Below are 26,633 nucleotides of genomic sequence, written 5' to 3'. Positions count from 1 at the left end.
TGTTGAGGTACCACACTGTCAACTGTCACTGTTGACAGTTTTGTTAACTCACGCCGCACTCAAAGTTTGATTTTCATAAAATTTAGAATTTCCTAAACAACCCACTTAGAAAATATATGCACAAGCCCAAAACCTTAAATTCGAGTTTGCTGCACAGTGTGTGTGTGCTATAACTGCCCTCCACTCAATTTTTTCACGCTACTGTCACGCGATAAACTGGCCTTCTAAGCCCATAGTACCAAATACTTATTTTTCTGATCCCTTAAGAGCTCGCTGCACAGCCATTTGAAGCTTTGCAAGACGCTAAACACAAGTTAGCAGCTTCTTTGTAGTTTAAACTTTTGCGTAAACAGCAATTTGTGGCAAAGTTGAGTGCAGCAGTGTTGAATACCTGCTGTGCGGCCAATTTGCTGCCACAAATAGCTCTTCGGGAATCTTTTGCAACACGCATTAAGTCAAGATGGCTGTGTGGGTAAGGAGAGATGCCTGTGGCGCGATTTCTTTGTTACTTCTTGTTTTTGTAATTCAATTTTTATCCTCCCCTTGCAATGCTAAATGACAGTTACTAAGCAAAAGAGAGCAATAAAGAAATAAATACTTCGCTTTTTTATTCTCTCTAACTGTACACCTGATACTTTTAACCATGCTGTTACATACATACAAGTATTTATGTATAAATATATGTGTATGCTTGATGCTGCGAGGCTGCAAGTGGAGTCAGGCCATTCAATCCGTGAAATTGAAAGTTTACTCACGCAAAACTCTTAAATTCAATGTTTTGCGATTTTTCCACAAAACACACACAAGCCATTTATTCGCTTGTTATTCGAAACGAAAATAGAAGTGACTATGAATACAAGTTCATACAAGCATTTTACGCCGAGCGAAAATATAAAAATAGGAAGCCCCTGGCGCACATTTGAAGCTCGTGCTGGCATTTCACGTGCCGCCGTGCAACACGTGCCTCTTGCCACACATCCATACTCATACTCACAAACACACAGCGTTTTTCTGCATTTGGCTTATCGCATCCGGGCACATAACGCCATCCAATGCATCCCGGTCACCAGCCCCCACGGTAGAGGGAACTTTTTCAATTTACACTAATCCACACCATCATGTCTGCCGAAGTGGCACAAACCCACAAAAACAATCGAATTCACTCGTTTCACTATTACTTTTGTCATATTTGACGCCGTCGTCGCACGCAAAGACCAACATTTGGTGGCAGACGCAATGTGGCAACATCAAGCAAACAACTGACTACAACAAACACATAAAAATCGTGTATTTGTTGAGGTCGGGAGTTGAGGGGATTTTATGTGGGCTTATGCTGGTTTATTGTGTTCGATCGAAATTGTTTTCGTAGTTGTTTCCAAATTGTTGGTTGTAAACAAATAATGGCAGTCCGTGACATTTTTGGCAGAGTATTTCGGTGGTTTGGCGCGGAGAGAAATATTTGTGTGTGTTAATGGCAATCTGGTGTGTATTAAGTTGTTAGTTTTTAAAGCACTGAAAAAGTGACGAAAATGCTGAGGAAGTGGGTTTAAAGAGATTGACTGGGCTGAGAAATACATATATTGGGATAAGTCGAATTAGATTTTAGAAGGATATTGAAAAAGAAGAGCGCGAATATAACGGCACACTAACACCTGATCTCTCTTCCAATAATAACACTCAAATAAGTCGTTTATTGAGCCGTAGGTATGCTTGAGAATAGTGTATTCTCTTTCAAGAAGTCAAACAATTAAAAATGGGATATTTTCGACATAAAAAGCTGAAGAAGCTTTTATATGTCCAAATTTTCAAACTTTACGAAGCATTGAAAGCATACAAAACAAGACACCGAGAAGATTTCTAATATACATATTTAAATTTATAGAAATTTCGAAAATTGAAACGGATAATTAAAAGGGTATTCTAGTCCAAAAATTAAAAAAAAAAAACATTTTTTTATAATTCGATAGCTTATACATATATTCAAAATTATCTCTCTAAAAGGATTTTTCAAAATTCAAATTATTTTCAAAGTTATGGCCGTTTTAGTGTCGTGGCAACTGGACCGGGTTAACGGCTGCAACAATAGGCGACTGGAGACCTCCTCTTTCTATGTACTTTTCAAATATAAATAAACAAATGATAAAAAAAATGGATAGTAAAAATATAAAGTGCTTTTTTAATCAATTTCCAAAAAACGCTCGAAAATAGGGCCTACAAACTAGAATACGCCCTTCAGAACCTGACGTACCCCACGAAGCCGCTATTCTATTTCATCACCTTCAAAATAGTAAAAAAAACCTATCAGAACGTGTTTGCGATCCCCTCTACACCCCCAACGCCACGCATTGTAAAATAATTAAATTAAACTCGAATTGTGTTTATTTGCGCCAAGAATGTTGCTCATACGCCACAGCGCCGTGCACGACAACTGAAAAGACAGAAGTGTAGAGACAGCCCACCTTGTTTGCAGCGCCAAGAGTTAAGAGTGCATTACACAGCACTTGCACAGCTCACAATGTTTACTTAACTGCTTACTTTCTAACTTAGTTTTAATGAAATGTTTTACTTTCCATTTGTTCTTATTTAAGCGCAAGCTTACCCGCAATTTGCTAACACCCAGCAATCACCCTCGCTAGCGTTTGACTGCGGTTTTATTAATCCTCGCACTCGTACAAACCGCTGATCCTTGTAAATAAGTATTTAATTCACTTTATGTTGGCAAAGAAAAGGAAAATCGTTTTAGCCAACAAACTTTTAAATAAAATTTAATTTTTCACGCAATCATTTGTTTTGTTTTGTTTTGTTTTGCCGTTGTTAGTTAAGCTTTTTGTTGTTGGTTTTCAGTATTGCGGTTGTTTTATCCTTACTCCACTTATTTATGCCTTTTGTGTAGCAGACGTGTACGTACTTGAATCACTAAAGCGTATTTTATACCGAAATGTGTCAGCACTTTTGTGTTGATCCCTGGCACTATGAAATGCGAAACCCTTTTTGTTTGTTGTTTGTGTTCTACGTTCTTGGTTTTCTGTTTCTTTGAGTTCGTTAACATTCGCTTCAATTATGCAGAGTTGCTTCACTGAGGTTGGCCGCTAAGCCTGGCAGGCTCGCAGGTGCTTACTAATGAGGCAAAAATGCGTTCAACTGTGTGCAAAATAATGCAAAAGTATTTTCGCCAGGGCAAGTGACGACTGTTTTGGCGTACTAATTATAAATCGTTAAAGAGTGGCTACCGGGAAAGATTATATAAAAGTTACTACCTTCCTCAGCGGTTGAAGAATGTGTTTAAACACTTTTGAAACAATCAATATTGTGTAATAGTTTCTTCAGAGTTAAGAATGCTTCAAAGATTATAATTTATTAATGTTTTGACCTTTCGTGTCGTCGCTTATAGCTTCTTACACTTCGCTTCCATATTACTCGATCTATATTCCATGTCTTGTCAAGCTGGTCCATTCTTACACCCAATTTTTATCACTGCTTATAGATCGTTATTCTTGAGTCCTCTCTTATCCTAACCTAATTTATGTCACTGTATACCAACATTCTCTAAACTTTTATAGCGCCAACTTGAGCAATTCTCTATAATTGTATTTTAGTTTAGCCTCAGCCATTATGCACTCTCTCAATCTAGCTCATCGAATATTAGGCATCTCATAGTTGCTCCATATAAAATTGTGACATTAATGAAAATCTGGAAAATATCACACTGCAATTTGAATCTTATTGTATTTTTTTAATTTTTTTATATTTAGCAAATTTGAAACACACGAAAAAGAATGGTGGCTTCATCCTTTCCAAACATATAATACTCTCTTGCCCGTGCTCTTGGGGTCTGCAAACTCAAGCGATTTTCCTCCACTAACCAGTCGAGCATTAACTTTATAATGTACAAAACAGAGTAAATAAACAACATAGTTTAAATAAATGCGCGAAGGATTCAAATGAAAATTGTTTTGCCTTTGTTGCTTTTGTTGTTTACTCTTAGTCCGCCGCGGCGTTGTGCACTCAATGAAAGAAATTATGCGATGCGTATATAATTTTCTAAGCCATTAACAAATTGAATTGAGAAACAAAACAAAAACTGCCAGCAGTGAAAAGTAAGCCAGTTGATAAAGCAGAGGGAGAGAGGGAAGAAAATGAGTGAACTTCGTAAACTTGCTGGCAAAAGGTTGCTGAAAGTTTGTGGTAACATTGCGCTTGTAATTGGTACAATTAAGTCGGCTTTTCAAAAGTTAAATTGCAAGTGCAAAATATGTATGTGCGAAGTTGGTTTTTTTATGCTTAAAAAAAAAAAGAGAGCTGGTGATGAGGCTAATCGAATGTGTGAGATTTATTTTCATAATAAATGTCAAACATCAATTTTCCACAGACGTAGAGAGAGCTATTAATTTTTCAGTTTGAAAAATTAAAAATGTCACAAACACCCATTTTTTCAGTGAAGCTCGTAGATTTTCCTATATTTTATATATTTTATGGATATTGTTCAAACGTTTTATTATAACAAATGGAAATTTTAATTTGTTCTTCTTCTCTACTGGCGTTAGTCGTTTTCATCCATTTGGACGACATGACCTAGCCAGCGTAGCCGCTGTCTTCTGATTCTCTAAACTATGCCAATGTCGTCATCATCGTTCATCGTTCCATCGAATGCGATATTCGCCGTGGCCAACACGCAAAGGACCATAAATCTTCCGCAGAACTTTTCTCTCGAAAACTCGCAACGTCACTCATCAGTTGTTGTCATCGTCCAAGCCTCTGCATCATATAGCAGGACGGGAATAATGAGTGACTTATAGAGTTTGGTTTTTGTTCGTCGAGAGAGGACTCTACTTCTCAATTGCCTACTCAGTCTGAAGTAGCACCTGTTGGCAAGAGTTATCCTGCGTTGAGTTATCCAACATTGTCAGCCTGGAAATCCAACGCAGGAAATTTTATATTTAATATAGCATAATTCAGAGCCAAAAATATAGTATTAACATTTGGATTTTCTATTAAAATACAATTTCTGAAATAGAAATAATTACTCCATTGAATGAAATGATGGATTGTGCTCGAATAGAATTGGAATGTTTGTCACATGTCTCTTAAATTATTTTCCTCTTAAATCATCGCACCCATGTAATCCCAGGCACAGCATAAATATTTCTGTGAAATTGTAACTAAAAACTCGCTCACCAAGAATATTAATGAGTTTTGCCAGCGCATTCTTTAATTAGAGCATAATTTATTAAAAAAAAAACAAGTTATTTACGCATTCTGCACATGTCCGACCGACTTTCGAAGAAATTTAACTTTATTTGCATGCGGCTCCTCCATCTTCATTCATAACAAATTCACCGCAACTATTTTGACTATAAATTACTTCTAAACCAGCATCTGCATTAGAGAAGCAAAGCCGGCTTTGCATTTAATGCGATAGTCAAAAGTTTTATGCATGCCTTGCTTATGTCAAATACAGGCAATGCAAGTAAGGTACATGCGTACGAGCCGTATAACGGCATCTGCTGCACCAATGGCCACGGCAAAGTGGAAAGTGGCACACAGCAGGCCATGGTGTTGCATTCGAAATTAAAATCGAAAGCCAGGCAATAAATAGGCAACGCAACGAATGCATGTCGGCCAACTCTTCCTCACACACACACATACACATATGTGAAGATATAAACATAAAAAGACGCGCAGTACATGGGCGTGCGTGCGTGCACCTTGAAGTCTCAGTTTCAAATAGCTGATGCCTGGGCCAGCGAGTCAGACGCGGAAGGGAAGTGCAGCAGCTGAAGCCATGTGACTAAAATTCAACATCCGCTCTGCAGCCATTTGATGAAAGGCAAAAGTCGTCACATTTGCGGTGGCAATTATGCAACGCTTGGAAAGAGCAACAAGCGAAATGCGCGTAATACAGTTAAGCTGACCGGCAACCCGTGTACACACATATCTGCTTGTGTATGTACGCATTTGCTTGGACATTCTATAGGCGCCACATAGAGTCGTAACCCAATAGCTGGGTGCTGCGCGATATTAAAAGTATAGCCTACCAGCAGGCGCAAATTACGTAGAGCAAACGTTAATGACTCTGGCGCTTCCATGTTTCTCCAACAGTCAGAAAAAGTCAAAGGCAAACTTTTTCGTTCGATATGCTATCTTCTTACACTGTAATCCTTGACGAGTTGGCAATCCGATATTCCGATATATATAATATATATATGTATATATCTTTGTTGTAAGGGTTGTTGAGTTGCAAAGCAGATCAATTTCTTTTTTCCCAAACATGAAAACTTTAGTGTTTAGCCTTGTTGTGGTCAAACAGCCACAAAGCGCGTATTTGATTGATGTGGCTAGTGTTGAAATGACTTTGATTGGCGCTTATTGTGCCAAATTGTTTGGCAAATAAAGCGAAAAATGGCGAAAACGTGAATGTAGGCGTTGGAAAGTCTTCCCAAACGGAAAGGTTAAGTGCTTTCATTACAAATTAGTGAGTCAATATCCTTTTATGTAATTTTCTAAATATATATTATATTGTAAACAGGCTGAACTCAAAGTAATGTCTTTACATTTTATTATTTTTTAATTATTTCTCTTTTATCTGAAGAAAAATCTTTGAATATGCAAACACAAATATATTTAATATATGTAAGTATACCCACACCTATGAAGTGTAAAAGTAAAATGAATTTAATTAAACGACTGTGAACCTGAAAGAGTTCACTCAACTACACACCTATATTTCATTTGCGTTTAATATTAAAATTGGGCAAGGCGCAAGCAGATATCAAATTCACAATAGGAAAAAGGGCTTAAAAATTCTAAAAATAGCGCGAACACCAAAAGAAAGCGTAACTTAAATTTCCCTAACGGTTTTTTGTGACCTTTTTAGATATACATATTTCTACTCTTGGACTTGAAGAATATCGAATTTCTTTATGGAACTTTTCTCGTACATAATTACTGAGATTTGCATTTGTCGGATCTCTTTTAATTAGAAGCCATTAATTGCTAAAATTCAAGAATACTAAAATATCTGAAAAATTAAACGCAAATTCGCCTACCCCATATTTCAATCAATCCTTCGGACACGGTTTCAATCAGATTCAATAGAAACTGTAATAATTAACGGCTTTCAATTAATTGAGAAGTAGAATGAGAAAACTTCAGAAATATTTCATTCACATTTTCGTTAATGAAGGCAGAAGTGAAGCAAAATTGGATAATTATAAAATTTATCCTTCGATTAATAAAAATTTGAAAAATATTTTTATTTTGATTTATGAAAAAGGCGGCCAAAGGTTGTTGGTAAAACCAGTTTCGTGCTTTAAATTTTAGTTTTTAATCTAATTCAATTTGACAGCACACAATAGACGAACTTTATCTTCAATAAAGTTATTATATTTTCGCTGCAGAGAAAATGCATTTTATATATTTGATTGACGAATAACTGTCTTCGAATCGAAAAATATTTATCATTTATGAATCATAGAAAACACAATTTCCACTTTTCTTAATATCATACTCTTTTGCTTCCACCATTTCGTCTAAATTCAAAAATAACGAAAAAGTAATATTTATTTCAAAAAATATACTAATTCAGCGTCTGTCCCACACGAGCTCAAAACATTGCGTATTAACGTTAAGCGCTTGAGACACATCAAGGATTATACGCGTTTGTTCATGCAAATACATGTATGTGTTCACGTGTTTACGAGTATATTCCGTCAATTTTCGTGCGTTTAAAGTGTTGCTCGCGCCATTACATTTGCATACATTTCAAAGGCGGTGCGGAGCATTTAGAGGAATGTTTATTGAATTACAGCATTGATGGAGAACAAACCAGTTTAAAATCGAAGTGAATTGCAGAAATGCATGGAAAGTATGAAAGTGAATAATTCGAAAATTTTTGGCTTTAATATAAAGACCCAACAGTTGATATTTGTAGCGGTGGAAATTGCAATTATATAATAATTATACACAAATAACCTATTACTTTTGTACCAAAGATCTCGGATGAAAACTACTTTAAACGTAAAAATCGATGATATAAATTAAGTTTTCAAAAATGCAAGATTTTATTTTTAAAAACTGAGTAATTTTACCCGTCACCCGTCTGGAGAACAACAAAGCAGCGGGGCCGATGGATTGCCGGTCGACATATTCAAACACGGCGACGAAGAACTGATAAAGAGCATTCATCAGCTTCTTTGTGAAAGATGGTCGGACGGAAGCATGTACACCGGTTTTTGCATTTGGTATCCCCGCAAAACTAATACGGCTGTGTAAACTGACGTTGAGCAACACCAAAAGCTCCGTCAGGATCGGGAAGGACCTCTCCTAGCCGTTCGATACCAAACCAGGGCAAGACCAAATATCTCCTGTCATCAAACAAACAGTCTTTGCACTCCCGACTTGGCTCTCACGCCACTGTTGACAGTCATAGCTTTGAATTGAATTGAATGAATAATTTCGTCCATTTTGGAACCAGTATAAACACCACCGACAATGTCAGCCTGGAAATCCAACACAAGATAACTCTTGCCAACAGGTGCAACTTCGGACTGAGTAGGCAATTGAGAAGTAAAGTCCTCTCCCGATGAACAAAAACCAAACTCTATAAGTCAGTCATAATTCCCGTCCTGCTATGGTGCAGAGGCTTGGCGATGACAACAACTGATGAGTGACGTTGCGAGTTTTCGAGAGAAAAGTTCTGCGGAAAATTTATGGTCCTTTGCGTGTTGGCCATGGCGAATATCGCATTCGATGGAACGATGAGCTGTACGAGATACACGATGACATCGACATATTTGAGCGAATTAAAAGACAGCGGCTACGCTTGCTAGGTCATGTTGTCCGAATGAACGAAAGCACTCCAGCTCTGAAAGTATTCGGTGCAGTACCCGCCGGGGGAAGCAGAGGAAGACCTCCACCCCGTTGGAGAAGGTCTTGGCTTCGCTTGGAATATCCAATTGGCGCCCCGTAGCGAAAAGAAGAAACGACTGGCGGCTCGAAATAAATGCAAACATTTCAGACTTTCGAGGAAAAAGTTGCTTTCCATTTCGTAACCTTTGTTAGAGCCCGTGTGTGTATAAATGTGAGAAATTTTTGCAACGCAATTTGACTTGAATTATTTTACGCGGAAGCGCTCAAAACGAAGTATTCATGGTAAATAAAGTAAAACCATAAATTAATAGAATAATTTCTTTTTTTTGTTTTTTTTGTATACTGAAGCGGATACACGTACATACATACATACTTTGCATACCGCCAAGTAGCCGAAAATTGCTGTAAATTGTTAATGTAGTTTGAAAAATTGCTAGGTGTATGCGTTTGTGAAACATTTCCATTATTTGTATATTATAAGATTCGTAGCATACCATTAGGCGCGCAAACTGATGTTACGCATATTTTACATAATTTATTATATATTTATATTCAGCGAACTTCATTAGGTGGTTTGCGCTGTAAATATGAGTAATTTTTTATGAAAATTTATGGTTTATTTCCACGAACTTATATATACGACTATTTGTATATTCTAAATTAGGTGCAAAAAGTTGAAGAGTGAAAAAAGAGAGATAGGAAAAAATAGCGCAACATTTTCACGCAGGCATTTACGCAAACGAACAGCAGAACATGGTAATGTATGCGAAAATTTCCGGAAAACTTATTTTAAATACTGTGACAACAAACACAAATTTCGTTTGCTCTCTTCACTTGGCCGTATTCCACATGCTATTGGTATTTATCAAAATCGTAAGAGTAAGGTTATACCAGCTGATATCCGCGAAAACAAAACAATTTATTGACTCCTTCTGAACTTTCACTTTCAACACAGTTATTTATTTACAATTTAGTCACTATTTGCCTTTTCCGCGCCGCAGGACTTATTCATGTTTATGATGGATGTATGGAAATGAAATTAGGATGTCTGTGGTGGGTTGCTCATACGCCAAGGGTTACACAACGTCATATGAGCATTCACTGCTTCCCCATAATTTGTTTATGACAGTTGCAGAGATGAAACAACTGACATATCTTCATATTTATGTACATTCATCGGTTATACCAACAAAAAGTCAATGAATAACAGCGCTGCAGGCGTAAAGAGCCGCCTGAACTTGGCTGTGTTAAAATCAAGAGTGAAATTCACTTTTGAACCTTTTGTGAAATAACTCGAATATGCAACCCACAATTTGGGAAACTGTACTGAATATGTGTGGGCTTATAAAGATACTAGTACAAGAGCTTTTGTTGGCGGCTGTTCATCCCAGACACCATATTGATCAAGTTGTATTTGAGTTGGTCAACCAAAATGCGAGTCTAGCGAGTTAGCGGCAGTTTGAGGAAACAAAAATATGTTTTATACAAGTATATTATGAAAAACTGATGATAGTATTATTATCAACGTGACCATTGGTATTCTCTTGTAAGCTATTAGACCAGGCTATGCTTTCATATCCAACCAATTTGATTTTGGTTAATAAAGAAATCGAAAAAATTCATACGAAATTTTCGTCGTAAGATTCTGAAGAAATAAATGATTACAAAATCAAAATTGATAAAAATTAAATACTTAAAAAATACTCCAAAACATTTCTTGGAAGTATATATCTCCTCAGAATAGTACTCGCTATACTTAACTCAACACTCATAAGCCGCAGCTCAGCTGTTTAAAATGAATAAGTTTTCCTTTGACAAAAATTTCTCCTCTCTATTTTCCCTCCTCCATGCTTTCACCATTTAAGCTTTACATAATTGAGCAAGCATGAAAAACGGCAGTCATTTGTCGTTATTTTCATTACATATACTAAAAACAAAAACAAAAACCAAAACATTGTAAATTCGACACGATTTTCAGCGCATCGTTAATAAAGGCTGTTAACTTTTGCTCAAAATCTTTTACATAATTTATATATTCTACTTATGTGCACAAATTCGCTTGTATTGTCTGATTGAATATATTCGCTGATATCAATTTTTGCTCGCGCACAAATCAAAGTGAGAACACGAAAATCCTTTTAAGCAACAAATGCGCGAGTAGACGCCACAAATGGAAGAGCATTAGGCTTGAATAAACATGAATATGTATTTGTGCGCGGTTGTAGTAGTAGTAAATTTACTTTACATATGTGGAATTATCAAAATAACTTCAAGTGTGTAAATATGCGATAAAACGTGGCGCTAAAGTCGTTAACACCAGTGACTTTTATTGGCTCGCATGCGGAGGCCGAAGTAAGCACAACGTTGTGATCTACTTGCGTGTCAATGTTTATGTTACTACACACGACTACACTTGCATACTTACACGCCTATGAGAGAAAGTTGAAATGGAATACCTAATGGCTTTACTTCTATGTACTCGTATATTATAAATATTTTAGGGTTTGTCAAAAGAAACGAATATATTTTTTTCGCTTGATACTTTGAAAAATATGTTTTTTCATTCAATTTCCTACAAAAGTTATAGAACGAGATATTTTTTTAAATAGTTGGAAGAGAGATTAGAATTTTTCTATCTGAAAATAAAAAAAATATAGAAAACTGTAAGGCGCAGGACCTTCCCATAACAATTAAGCGCTCATACTTGGAGGGACTTTTTTAAAGGTGTCTACGGACCCCTTTTTCAGAGTACCAAGCGAAAAAAAATGTTGTTTATTTACCCACCCCAATATATACATACCAGTTTACTTAAAATGTAAGTCCGACATACCTTACTCAACACTCTCGGGTTCTATTCTTTTAAATTGATTCAGAGAAAAAGTTGAAGCAGCGGATAATCTGGAGTACATGCAATGGACCAAACTAGTTATGGCCAGAAATAAGAGGTTAATACTAACTAGGCTAGCAATCAAAGTCGCCGGAGTGAAGTAATGATAGTGATAATATAAGATAAGTTCCAATAATTAATGAGAACCAACAAGTCTAGTATAGATCAAATCCAAAATCTATTGTTCTTACCAAATCATAATGAGCTATGAACTGAAATCTTGAACAATGGAAAAAAATTTGCCTTCCTTTTTTTTTGAAAAGAAAAGCTCTACAAACCTTGTTTTTTAATTATTGCATGGAAACATTTCAACTTTGTGATAAAACCTTTAGTAGTCGCCGAGAAGTCGTGTTCTAGGCTGAGCATGATTATGGAAACCCATTAACTTCGACCTTTCGTAGATGCATTTTCTATAGCACAAAAGGATATAAAAATACCATCATCTTTGGTAGATCAGTTGGAATAGCAGATTTATGCTACATTGTTCCAATCTGAGCAGTTTCTTCGGAGGTTGTTGCACTGCCTTGATCAATATTCTATGCCAAATTTAGAGAAGATATCCATTTGTGTTCCCTTGCTGAAGTAATCGTCAAGGTTTATTTAGCTTTTCTCTAATTTTCCTATCGACTTGTTCTCCAATTTTTAAAGGACTATAAAAATACAACTACAACAGAAAATAAAGACTGAACCAATACTTAAATTCAATTTACATAATAAATTTTCTTTAATCAGCCGGAACTTTCGCCCGCGTCTTCATTACAACGCGTTAATGCTAAAGAACCTAACAGCTAATGAACTCGCTACAAAGAGAGTCCAAGCACCACAAACACTTATCGGCTGATGATGTTAAGCCATTCATTCGTTTGTGCATGTCAGCCAAACACTTGTAATTGCGCGCTATTTAAAAATTCATATTAACTGCGGCGGGGTGCCACAAGTAGGGCTGTATAGCCACTCGGCATAACCTTTGCTTCGGCGAACAGACGGCGCTTAACTTTAATCTGCAATGCTTTTGCCGGAAACTGTTGGCATTTGCCCTCAATTCAATCTTTCCTCCACCTCCAAACACATACACTGACAAATGAATATGGATTTGCATATGTATGTGTGCGGCTTAGTGGAGCGCTTTGAGGCTAGGCGCTGCGCATTTACAATGGACTTTGAAAGGACTTACTTGCAGCTCGAGTGCTTAACAGTTAATTAACACCCGCTTGCACTTAACACAGTACACCTACCAATGTTCGAGATTATTTTCAAGTATTTGACTGGAAGGCTGGTATATGTGTTTAGGTGATATATGACTATCCACAATTTTATGGTAAAGTCCGCTAAGTAATGGATGAGAACTATCCTCCTGTAAAGCCATAAAAAAAATTATTTCATTAGCAGCAGCTCAAATATAAAGGAATAGTTGGGGAGCAGAGAGAAAGATTTGTCACCTGCTGGTATTTGGAATCACGTTAATACCTTAAAACGCTTGAAAAATTAGAGATAACTTAGTCTTTTTCAAACCACATGTTATATTTCTTAAAGATGGTAAGGAATTTAAAAAAATTTGGCTGTTGCGCACTTGATCACTTTATAATTTATAAAATGGCCAAAACTTACATGAAATTACATAAAAGAAACTTACCCAACCATCGGCGAATCAGAAGATATAACCGAAATTGATATTAGCCGTTTCAACAAATATGTAACAGGCTCAAAGAGCTTGGTCGATCTCTAGGGTCTTATGATCCAGTATTAAGGAGTTCATAGGTACCACAACGTGCCGTCCTTTTAAGCTGTCTAAGTGAAATTCTTCCAAGGATCAACCTTTTGACTTAACTTACCCTAAACATTAAAAGCTGTTTTTTAACCTAGTTTGGTAAACTGTTTGTACTATTTAGGTGAGGCTAAGCCAAAAGGTTTGTTTAACCTTTTCGAAAGACAAAACATACAAACCTTAAGATATTGCAATGGAAGAGTTCTTATTGAAAAGCTCATGGGAGGTGGGACATATTTAATTCCATATTTGTTCATTGGTGATCAGATGCCATATATTTACCAAATTTGTTTTACAAAAATTTTATTCTGACCTTTAATTTCCTAATAAATTTTATTTTTAGACCTTCATCCCAACTTTTAAAGCATTACACCAAAGCAAAGAGTTTTAAACTTTCAAAGTATGATATTAGTACCTTTACAAATATACATACATAGGTGTATTCACATATAGTACATATGAGCTTATGTACGGCTCATTACAATTCCATCAACTACTCGTTTACTCATTTCACAGCTTGCCAACATTTCGCACAAAATTTACATGCGATTATCCTTCTACCATTACAACATAGAAACTTCCATTTCCGTTATTTGCATAATACCGAAAAGGGTCACACTCACTGGCAGCCTAAATATTATTTAAAATTCAGTTTTAATTTGGTCCGCTGTTCAATGGCAGAATATTGAGTAAAACAACCAGCCATGTACTTGAGTGTATGTTGTGTGAAAATTTAAAAACGATTTGAGCTATTCAAATAGATAAAGGTGAAGGAAATGAAAAGTTTCATAGTACTTATGCTTGTGGATTTGTGGTTGAAACAAACACCGCAACTCTTGAAAATTTAACCAACTTTTGTGTTTCTAATCATTATAATTTGAAAACTTTTCGTTCAGTTTGCGGGTTTGAATTTAGGAACTATTTTTATTTAACCTATAATATATACATATGTAAGTGTTGACACTATAAAAGTGGTAACTGAAAACCATTATTGTAAAAAATAACTTGAACAAACCTACTTGTTTGGTGTTGAAGTTAATTTTTCCAATAATGGATTTCAATTACGAATTTTATTAACAAGTGGTCAGAGATGCCATCTAAGAACAAAAAGTTACTTTATTAAGATTATATCATAAAAATGGCTACAAACACTAAGGCGGCTGCTTGCGGTTATAGTTGAATATTTAACCTTATACTCGTACAAATATATTGCGATGGAGAAGTGTCTGTCACAGCTTGGACTTTCTAATTGGCGCCACCCAAAGCAAAAACAAGTATTTACATAGGACGCACCGCAACTACACTGCGTGGTAAATACATACATACATATGTATGTACATATTTTGACAGCAAGGAACAAAATTACACTTCAACGCGCCGTGCAAGACTTGCTTCACAGGTAACTATGTTCTCGAGAAAGTTAAACAAGAAAGTGAAAGCAAACAAAACCGAAAACTTCAGAAGTACAAGGAAAATGTGCTATATTCTTATGTTCAGCTTCTGTAGTGGGGCAGGGCGTTGACCCATGGCGGTGAGAAAGTGTGGAATTTCACCAAGTATACTAACTAGCGGCAACAACCACTCTCATAAAATTGCATAAACATGACAGAATCAACATTGACAATTGTTTATTGTTTATTTTTCTTTTAGGTGTAAACAAACATTCCTGACACAGTCGACTTTTTCATTTTCAAACACTCTGTTGTTGTTGTTCTTGTTTGTCCAATGTTAAAATATTGTATTGCTTTCCTCTGCAATTGGCTTGTAATTTGTTTGTGTTGTTATTGGTTCTACATAGAAGATGTGCCTGGGGAAATTATATGCATTGCACTCCATATCAGCTTGGGATTTCACCTTTCATTGGCAACGGATCGAGAGATTCAGTTGGTTTCACTATATGCCGTTTTAATTTATTTTATGCTGATACATACTTACATTTACATGCATATGTGTGTGTGTTTATGTAAGGACTGGTGCGTGACAAAGAACTGCAGTATTTTTTAATAAAAAGATTGAATTACTTCAAATTCTCCACCCCTTTGAAGAAAATAATAGAGAGTATTCTTTGAATAGTGAAAGTAATTCTGATCAACGCTTTCCTTTTTGCACAGCACAAGGCAATTACCCAATCTAAAATAATTATATTATTAAGTTATTTTCTTCTATTTGCAAAGTTGTACAAAGGCTATAGAGTTTTCTATAAATGGCAGTTAACAGTTCTGGATGAAATTTTCATTTTTTAAGAAAAAAATATAACACTAATTTCCTTAAAAAAAGACTTCCGCATTAAGTATATGGTACCCCTACTTAACACAGGTGTCAACATGTTGAAGAAAAGTGAAGATATCATCAGAAAAATAATGAACAAATTTCGTCCCCCGACTTTCTAAACAGCGTTTCAATTACAAAGTACGGTGGTGACATTAACAGTCATAATCAAAGACTTCATGACCAGTGTTTGAGAAAATTTATTAAAAACTCGACATTTTACCAGCCTGTACGAACAACTTCTACAATTTTTATGCATCCCCATCATTTGTTTCGACTTTGAAGCAATATGTTCTTTGCTAATATAATACTTAGCAATAACGTAACTACTTATGTTACGCGTCGTTGTTATTTTGCTGAAATTTGCCATGATTTTTCGTAATAAAATGTTTCTTATGAAGTTTTTTGATTTCGAAAATATATATAACTGCCGTGAAAACATAAACACGCTCATTGTGTAACAGTTATGCTCGGAAAACTATTGTCTGGCTATTCATGACGACTCGCTTTTGTCGTCCTTTCGGATTAACGGCGAACACTTTCCCTTAAATATGTCTAACGGTGTTTTTATTGTCACTTTATGTCTTACTTTTCACTGTTGTTGATTTTACCGTTTTTACCTTACTCAATTGGCTGCTTGTTGGGTCAATACAATACCATACAATGCATTTTTTATTAGCCGACTCCTCCTCACTAATTGCGGAAATAGCCCGAAGCGCCTGTCCAACGGAGAATCATTAACTTTTATGATTTCAGGTATTCGCCGCTGGTCACAGGCTGTTTGCACTTGTACGGATATGTACTATATAGGATGGGATGAGTGAAATGGCAATAATTTGTTTTATTGTAAGCGACAATAATTGGTTATTTTATGGTTACATAAGAATTAAAAGGACTTTTACTGCCAACAATAGCCGAAACATTATTTGATTGAACTAAGCATAAAAGAAACGGCGTTCATTGTTGTAAATTTACGGGTAACAATTAAACAAGTAGGTAATTTGAAACAAACGGTCGTCGTAAATTAAGTGCAAACAAAGTTCTGCAGATTGGATTAACGGAAATTTTTAGAAAACAATCTCCGCACGGAATAAAAAACGGCAACGAAGAGCGGAATCATTTAGGAGAGAGAAAACAGCATAACTCGGCGAGAAAAATGTGGTAAAACGAACGGTAAAAGATAATCGCCTTGGTGACGGTATTAGCAGTGGTAACGTTATTGCTGAGGCAACTCATGGCTGGCAAAAAATATCATTTATTGGCCGCTTTTACTAATCTGTCTATATAATGCCTAGTTTATTCGATTTTTATTATTTAAATTTCGAAACACAAGTATAAAAGAAGTAATTAGAAACACCAAAAAATGTAAACCTCATTTCCTCTAGGAGAATAAAAACTTAAAAATATCTATTCAGCAGTAAAACAAATTTTCAAAATAATGAAGAGCATAAAGTTGAAAATATAATATTTGGGCTTAGCATTAATACACAGTTTTAGTAAATAAAAAAGCATAAAATACCTACCTAAATGCTTACCCACATAAATACTTATGTATGTACATTAACCACATTTTTAGATTCAATTATAATCCATTAATTTGTTACACCCATTGAGCATCATCGCTCATCCGTTTCCGGTGAAACAATTCATGGCGGGATTTACTGTGTTCTGTTCAAAATTTGGGCAACTATACACAAACCGCATTATAGCACAGTAAGTGTGCGAAATTTCAAATAAAATACAATGTAGAAAAGAAAACCGGTACACTGGCGAGAAATAAAAATATGTTTTCTGATTCAAAGCGTTTCTTGCGTGTGTATCCAATATACCTTCATGCTAGTCGAAGCAGATACTTTCAATAAAATTAGCAGCTATTTTCCAAGAAATACATACTTATATTAAGAGCATTTATAGGCACCAGTCTTATATTTCCAAATATGGTTTTTGTCTCATTGCCACTGTAGATGGTATACCATGTAGTACCTGACAAGTCCATTTGTTTTCATTGGCACCGGCATTCGCGACGTTTTGCAGTGCGTTCTATAAATAAGTGAATTAATTCAAATGCAACTGGCGCAAAACGATGAGGAGGTGGTAATATGTACTGTTAGCCATTAATACATTTATTATACACACATAAAACACGCACACATACTATATCTCAGGAAGCTCGCCGATTTGTTTGTGTATATAAATAATTTGGGATGCTAACAATTTATTGTGTTTAACCAAAATTTACTTGTTTATTTGCCACACGTTCGCATAAATATTTGCGTTGATGTAAAATTTGTGACTACATTTGCATTATCGCATAATTAATTTATACAGTCATATACAATGTCTATATATTTAGTGGTATAGTAAACAAATATTACGGTATATTTACAATATACATATACAAGAATGATAGAGAAGAGAGATGTGATTTGTGATACATATATATAAACACATATCAACATGTGTATGTTAAGTGGCGGTTGTTTCAACGCCATTTGTGAACAAGCGTTTTGTTCTGGCAATCGAGGGACCACTGACGATTCCGTGCTGCGATTAGGAAAATAAAAAAACTATCTTTTTATAAATAATTAGTCAAAAGTGGACAAAATATTCGTCTCTGAGCACGACTACTTCTGACAACACTACTCAACAAACAAGAAGGAAAAATTGGCAACTGATGTGCTAAGAGGTCTGTAGGGTATTGGTGATTTGACCCCTACATCCCCTGACTACGATACAAAAAACTCACGGGTAAGGAAATTTCGATTTCAACAACCCAAAATTAGCAAGTAACAGCCTCTAACATCACATTCACAAAATTGCTGTAAACTAGTGTACTAATTCATTGGTCGACCTTCTTCTCATTTGTGTTATGCGCCTTGATCTTGTAAGGAGCTTTGAGTTTTAATCCGACTTCGAAGCCGAAGGCGGCTACTAAAACCAATACAGTTTTTATAAATAATAGCATTGGATTCAACCCACCGCCAACCACTACTCGTATAGCTTTTTCAAAAAAACGGCCGATTTTGCGTTGGTTGGATTTGAAGCCATTAACTTTGGATATCACATTATCTAAAAAATCAGTTCTGGAAGCCGATACAATATTCCCTGCTTTTAGCGAAAATTTTCAATGTACAAAGACTGTCACAAAAGAAACAGGACTGTTAAAAAGAAACAACAAAAAATTACTATTTTTCAAAAGTTATATTTTTTGATTCAAAGTTGTTTTCTTGTGCTTCGATACAGCATTTAGCCCGGTCAATTAGCATTTCAAATGAGTGTTTAAGGTCATTTTTCGGAATGCTCTTGAGAATATCGGTCGTCGCCTTTTGGATAGCTGAAATGTCCTGAAACCAGTGTCCTTTCATGGGCAAATGAAATTTTCCAAATAGGTAAAAATCACAGGGTGCCAGATCAGCTGAGTAGGATGAGTGATTAAAGGTTAATATGGAGTTTTTTGTCAAAAAATCAGTGACAAGCGTCGACCGATGACACGGCGCATTATCGTGCAACAGGCGCCAGGACCCTGCCTCACGGTATTGTGGTCGAGCACGACGAATGCGTGACAAAAGACGCTTCATAACACCAAGGTAAAACACAGCATTAATCGTTTGGCCAGGTGGAACGAACTCTCGGTGTACAATACCCTCGGAATCGTAAAAACAAATCAGCATTGTCTTCATTTTTGACTTCTGAAGACGACCGACTCTGATCGTCACAGAGGTCCTCACGACCTTCTTGGAATCACTTAAACCACTCATGCACATTACTACGGGATAGGCACTGATCACTATAAGCTTTTTTCATCATTTGAAATGTTTCAGTAAACGTTTTCCCAAGTTTAAAACAAAATTTAATATTTGCTCTTTGCATCTTGCGACCGATGACCAAACGCTGCTTTGACTTTTTGATCGATAACATCGATTGTAGTTATCCAATTGTCTTAAAATTTTCATGAAATGTCAACAAGAGATCAGACTTTTTATTTCATATACCCACCAATAGGTGGCGCCACCAGAAACAGCTATATTTAAAAAGTTCTGTTTCTTTTGCGACAGACCTTGTATGTACAAAATGATTGACCTGAGAACTCTGCTTTCTTCCTTTTGTCGTATTAATGTTAAAAATATTTGCCGTGTTTTAAAACTTAATCATGACTGGACAATACAAAAATTGCTCAACACAGCAGTTTAATGTGCGCTGCTAGCCTCCAAATGAGAGGACATGAGTCCATAAGATATTAATGCGGCTACCCAAACGTACATACATACATACATGTGAGCTGATGCTATTGCCTCAGTGAACGTAATTTCTAATTAGCGTCAATTTGCTGAGTAATTAAATTGATTTTTCCGCACATAGCATATACATATATTACAATAAGGACTTACATGGACCATTTGACTCATTGCCCATAAACCTGTGTAAACCTGAGAGTATAATGTGAAGCTATATACATATATAGTTAAACACTTAGATAGCAATATAAAAACGTGTAATAAAAGAAGTTCAAGACAATTTGTTTTAATGAAGTCAAGCATTCGTATTTTATGTAATTCAAACCTCATGTGGCCAATTAAAAGCAAATTGCCTTAGATTTGTAATAAAAATGTGATATAAGGTGCAATTTGTTTCATAAAAAAATGGTAACTAAAGTCGTTTACATTTATATTAGGAAAAGTTTTTCTCATCGATTTTGAGATGCCCACAGCTAAAATACACCACAAAGAAGGAGACACCCTTTTGTGGGAAAATTGCGTTTAGTCCATACATAGAATTGCCGTTAGTAGGCTGTCCAAAGTGCAGGGATAGGAAAAAATTTCATCAATGAATTCTTAACCTTATGTAATGAACTGACATAGTTAAACAATTCTGAACAATTTTTGAAAAATATCACTGACTGAAAGCTTCGGTGGTTTGATAGTCGGCCCCTACTAGAATAAAACTTCCTCAGCAGGAGGAAGATAGCAGATAGCACACAGTATGAAGTCTCACCCAAAAGTTCACCCTAGGCTAATGCCAGTTTTATTATTTCAATTATTATTTGTGGTGCGGCGTGATTAAGTAAATACTAAGGGAATAATTTCGAACGCAATTTCAATTAAGTTAATAAATTCTTTACATACTTATTATACAAGTATTTAATTATTAATTTTCTGTGTAACAATGGCGTCTATATACTTCATTAATAAACCTGAATTATACGTATAGTATATGCATATGTAGTAAGTATATGTGGCACAACTGCATCTACTTGTGCAAAATGTATTATCCGAAAATGGTCAGAACAATGCGGGCTGATGTCAAAAGCCAAACCGCAGATAATTCGAGTGACATAAATTGCATTATTACTAACTAGTATTAACAGCTACCTAAATGACAGCCAGCATACACACCGGGACATACTCGTGTTCCAGTAGTGGTTAACTGGAAATAACGATAATGAAAACACGATAAACACCACGATGTTTTAGATCAAGTAACATTGGATGAGAGAAATTATGTGATTTAAGGGAACTTGCACCAAATACCAAGTAAAAAAGTAACATTTTGCCTCAACTGCCGTTATTTTACAATCAGGAAAAAAATTTCATTGCAAATAGTAACATAAACATATAGGCAAGATTAAATTATGGCCGATATGTGAACAAATATGATATCTTTTGGTTTTTTAGGTTAAGGAAAAAAGTTCCCACAACATTACTCATAACTATGGTAGATTACAAAATCCAACATAATATCTAATTATATTTACAAATGTCGTGTAATGAGTGCCGAAATGTGCATATACATGCAAGCCTACATATAAACAAGTAAGGAAGAGCTAAGTTCGGGTATAACCGAACATTTCACAATCTTGTAACTTTCAAGGATTAAAACCAGATAAGGTTTATACATATAAGTTAATTATATGGGGTCTAGGGCGGGTTTCACCCGATTTTATTTATTCTAAGCACGTTAATGCAAAAGCAAGCTCTTTTAATTGTATTAAGATAACTCATGTTATTGGCCGATATATGCGGTATAAAGTGATCGGATTTAGTTCAAATATGCGCCCTTCGTAGAAGCCCCCCTCCTTATTTGCGAAGAACTCGGACAGCCACTTTTCACAAGACTCTTATGAGTTGAACTTTACACCAACAACAGCGTTCGCCATGGACAGGTGGTAATCACTTGACGCTATGTCCGGGCTATATGGTGGATGCGATAAAACCTCCCATCCGAGCTCCCGCAGCTTCTGACGAGTCATCAACGAAGTGTGTGGTCTGGCGTTGTCCTGGTGGAACATTACACCCTTCCTGTTGGCCAATTCTAGACGCTTCTGGTCGATCGCCTACTTCAAGCGATCCAGTTGTTCCCAGTAGATGGTAGAATTAAGCGTCAGGCCATATGGGAGCAGCTCATAGTGTATGATAGCCTTCCAATCCCACCAAACACACAGCAAAACCTTCCTGGCCGTCAATCCCAGCTTGGCCACCGTTTGGCACAATTCACCGGCCTTCGACCAAGACCGTTTTCGCTTGATATTGTCGTATGTGATTCATTTTTCGTCACCAGTCACCATCCGCTTCAAAAATGGGTCGAATTCGTTCCGTTTCAGCAGCATATCGCAAGCGTTGATTCGGTCCAGAAGGTTTTTTTGCGTCAAATCATGCCGCACCCAAACATCAAGCTTTTTTGTGTATCCAGCCTTCTGCAGATGGTTTAAAATTGTTTGGTGACTAACTCCCATCTTTTGTACGTATCATCCCACAAAACACCATTAATCTCACGGAACGTTTCTCTAGCGAATTTGCCTTTAACGAAGGAAAACTTTAAAATAGCGCAATATCCAAACTAATCATGCATAGCGTAGGTTATGTCAAGACCTTTCAAAGATGTATAGTATTGCAAGATAGAGCTCTGTAGCAACGAAATTCAAAAATTCGAACTTAATATTAGGTATATGGAGGCTAGGGAAGTATTAACACGATTCAACCCATTTTTGATACACAGAGATAATATTATCAATAAAATATTATCTTCAAATTTCAATTAAATATCTTACACATTGACCAATATTTTCGATAAAATGTCATCTTTAGGCTCTGGAGTCCACATAGTCGGTACTCAGGTTTTTTGCCAAGGAACGCCAAGTTTCATCGAAATATCTCAATTTTTACTCAAGTTGCAGACCGGGATCACAGGGATCACAACTAGTCTTGTCATCCTGATGATTTATGTCTATACATATATGTATCTCGATTAGTTTTTGGTGATACGTACAACCGTTATGTGGACAAAACTATAACACTCTGTAGCAAGATGTTGCAAGAGTATAATAAACAGAGTATACATAGATATTAAACAGCAAAAAGAAACTGCTTTCGAATTACGTATGAAAATGGCCTTCTTATCACAGAAAACAAATCTGGAAGAAGAACAATGCGTTATATTTGGCTTTGCCACAAGTGATGCTCTTGACATTGCAACAAAATTATGACTAGACCGTGAACACGTGAAAACGTGTTAATAATCATACAAACCGACATACAATGGTTGCCACAAATACATACACATATGTACATATATTTATATATATATACCTACATATATACATACATATGTGAATGTGCATACTTATATTGAGCCCTAAACGCCGTAAATACTGTTTACAAACAAAACTACGGTCTCATGCCAAAAAGCTATACAATAGCAAGTAAATGAAGCGGCTGAGAAAAAAATATATTTGTATGTATGTATGTATGCATCGCTTTGAAATATTTTCGTGTTGAGTGCGACTTAAGAGCAGCCGAAGTGGACACTTCAACTTCAAATTTTCAACCGGAGCAATTGAGCTGCAAAGTTTGTTGTATCGATGAACAGGTTGAGCTATTTTTGTTGTTGTTGCTCTTATTTCACTTAGTTTTGCTATAGCTGAATGAGTTTGATTTTCAACTATTATCGATGAATTCTTCCTTTTTACGTTGGTTTATGCCTTTTCAACTGGAATTTTACTTGATATTGACTATTTATTTTTAAGTAATAATTTTGAATGTCATATTTTAGTATAAAAACGTTTGCATTTGGCGGTAATGATATCATTAACAATCTGTTGGTTGTAGCGGCAAACTCGCGAACATTCAAATTCAATAAAGTCGAAATAAATTGTGCGTGGAGCAATAAAAAATGGTGGGTAAAACAGAGATCATAGTTAAAAGTGTATTTTGGAATTCAAATTAAAAAACTTACAATTCAAAAATATGAAAGTTCAACAAAAAATTTGGACAGTTTAAAAAGTTAGGAATATGAAATGTCTAAATATTGTGTTATTATAAGAAAATACTTGAAAAAGAAGGACTAAAATCAAATTCAACGATTGAGTATACAAAAATAGTAAAAAGAACTTCGAAAAATACAATCACACTAGATAGAAAACCCGATAACTATTTGATTATTACATTTTATATCTTTTTCTTCTGCAGAAATTCACTCTGGTACCTTGTTTAGTGCTGGCAACAGCCACAGCAATTGCTTCAGCACTGCCGCACCAGCGCTTGCAGCGCGATGTTTCCGAGTTGGTAGCGGCACAGCAGCCGGCCTACAATTATCTGCCACCTGAGCCTAAATTAGCATTACCCGAAGAGATAACAGCCACAACTGAGGCTATCATTGCTGAAACTGAAACGCCCGTTGCCAACGAAGAACCCGAACCCTTACCAGAAAGCGCTGTACTCGGTGCCGACGGTTATGAATATCGCGCTGTACGCCGTCTGAAATACCGTCAACGTGTACGTCGTGACGTCTCACACTTGTCACCAAGCTACTTGCCACCCAGCCAATCATATCTGCCACCAAATGCCGATGATACGATAGAGTTGAATGCAGCCGTCCCGAAAGTGGCTCCAGTCTACTTGCCACCCCCGGCAGAGGAAGTAAGCACCGAAGCGCCAATAGTTGTGGAAGAAGTCGAAACTGAACCAGCAGCAGTACCAGAAGAAGAATCACAGCAGCAGCAAGAAGAACACGTCCAACCAGAAGTGCGTTCACAGGAAGGAGAGGAGGAAGCCCCTCAAGATAGCGGTATTTTGATGGATGATGGATATCATTACAAGCAACCCGCCGAAGAGATGGCACTACCGAAGGCAGTGGACAGTGAGTACTTGCCACCACTAGAACAAGGCCAGACTGAGGCTGAGGGTCCCGAGGAGGCGGCTGTATTGGCCAAGGATGGCTACCACTACCGGGCTATAAAGCGTTTAAGATTGTAAAAGTTTTACTAGTTTAATTGTAAAAAGAAAATAGCAGAATTTATTAATTTGTTTATTCATTGAAGTATTTCCACATTAAATTCATACACACATACATATATGTATATACTTTTATTATTTTAAAAATATATACTTGCCTTTTTATTTATATCTATATAAACCTTCGGAGGATGGAGCCATGTGTAGAAGATCACGGAAGTGAGGAAAGTTCTCTGAGCGCCATTCACTTGAGAATGGCCATAAACGATTATTTTACACAAGAACTCACGACTTCCGGTCCTAGTCCAAGTATCCTCTGGGTAGCCAAAGATCATCCGTTTAATAGCGAGCTAAAGTGAGAAAGCGTGATATCCCCTTCACAGGGTTGCGCGGTGGGTTTGGGACCCGCCACGTAAAAAAAATCCTACCAATGAAAGGAAGAAAACAGCCTCGGAAAGCGAAGCAAATATGTCTGGTAGTGAAAGAGAGCAAGACTAAATATCTCCTATCATCAAACTAGCAGTCGTCCAGTATTAACACCAAAAACAATGTCAGCCTCAAGATCCAACACAAAATAACTTTTGCCTACAACTGCAATTGAAAGCTATAGTACTCTCCCGACGACCAAACTTTATAAGCCACTCATCATTCCCGTCGTGCTATATGGTGCAGAGGGACGCTGACAACATCTGATTAGTCGACGTTACGAGTTTTCGAGAGAAAGGTTCTGTGGAAGATTTGTGGTACTTTGCCCATTGGCAACGGCGAACATCGCATTCGATGGAACGATGAACTGTATGAGTTATACGACGACATCGACGTAGTGCAGCGAGTTAAGAGACAGCGGCTACGCTGGCAAGGTCATGTCGACCGAATGGATGAAAACGCTCCAGCTCTGAAAGCAATCGACGCTGTACCCGCCGGGTGACCAGAGGAAGATCTCCACTCCGTCGGAAAGATTATATCTCCAATTGCCGCCAAACAGCGGTAAGGAAGAACGATTGGCGCGCTGTTGTAAACTCAGCAATAACCGCGTAAACAGTGTCTACGCCAATAAAGAAGAAGAAGATATACACCCTCGTACAAAATACATTAAAAAGATCATCAATTGCTGATAACGAAACAGCATAATAACACTGAGTTTAACTTTAACTCGCTTTAGGCACCATTTTCTTTTTGTTTGGCAATAAGTTTTAGCCTCGCAGTTGAAAAATTGGATTTCTTAAACAACTCTCTTCTTTATATAACCAATAAACAGGGGACCGGGAATAGACTATGATACAATGTGTCCAAAATTAACGTGCAAAATTTGTGAAATGACAAAATTAATTTAGCTTCTGTTGTTTTATTCTTGAAAATGATTATTGTAGGGGCCTTATTTACTTTTATTATTTGAGTTCATAAAATAGCTATTATTTAAGTGGTCTGTGCCATCACTATAATCACTCCTAATCATCTAATTTTCCCGTTTTTTTTTTGAAGCTTTAAATTATTGCTTTACATCGATCTTTATAGGCTGGATATATGTATGTAGAATACATTTTGTGAGTTGAAGTATAATATTACTACTTTTATAAATTGAGCAATTTATTTATCCCGCCATGCCTTTGTAATACCC

At 36.3% G+C, this 26,633-nt stretch overlaps 1 protein-coding gene across 1 annotated transcript; it reads left to right on the top strand.

Annotated features, from left to right (window-relative positions):
* The first annotated feature begins 460 nt into the window (after positions 1-460).
* LOC126761595 (translation initiation factor IF-2) lies at positions 461-25,036 on the top strand. The gene is made up of 2 exons (XM_050477909.1): positions 461-472; positions 24,251-25,036. The coding sequence occupies exons 1-2, from the start codon at positions 461-463 to the stop codon at positions 25,034-25,036; spliced, it is 798 nt and encodes a 265-aa protein (XP_050333866.1).
* Positions 25,037-26,633: the final 1,597 nt, after the last annotated feature.

This window comes from Bactrocera neohumeralis, chromosome 6 (assembly GCF_024586455.1).
Source record: "Bactrocera neohumeralis isolate Rockhampton chromosome 6, APGP_CSIRO_Bneo_wtdbg2-racon-allhic-juicebox.fasta_v2, whole genome shotgun sequence".
Lineage (NCBI taxonomy): Eukaryota > Metazoa > Arthropoda > Insecta > Diptera > Tephritidae > Bactrocera > Bactrocera neohumeralis.
Note: the sequence above shows the minus strand (reverse complement) of the source record. Positions and strands in the feature narration are given on the sequence as shown.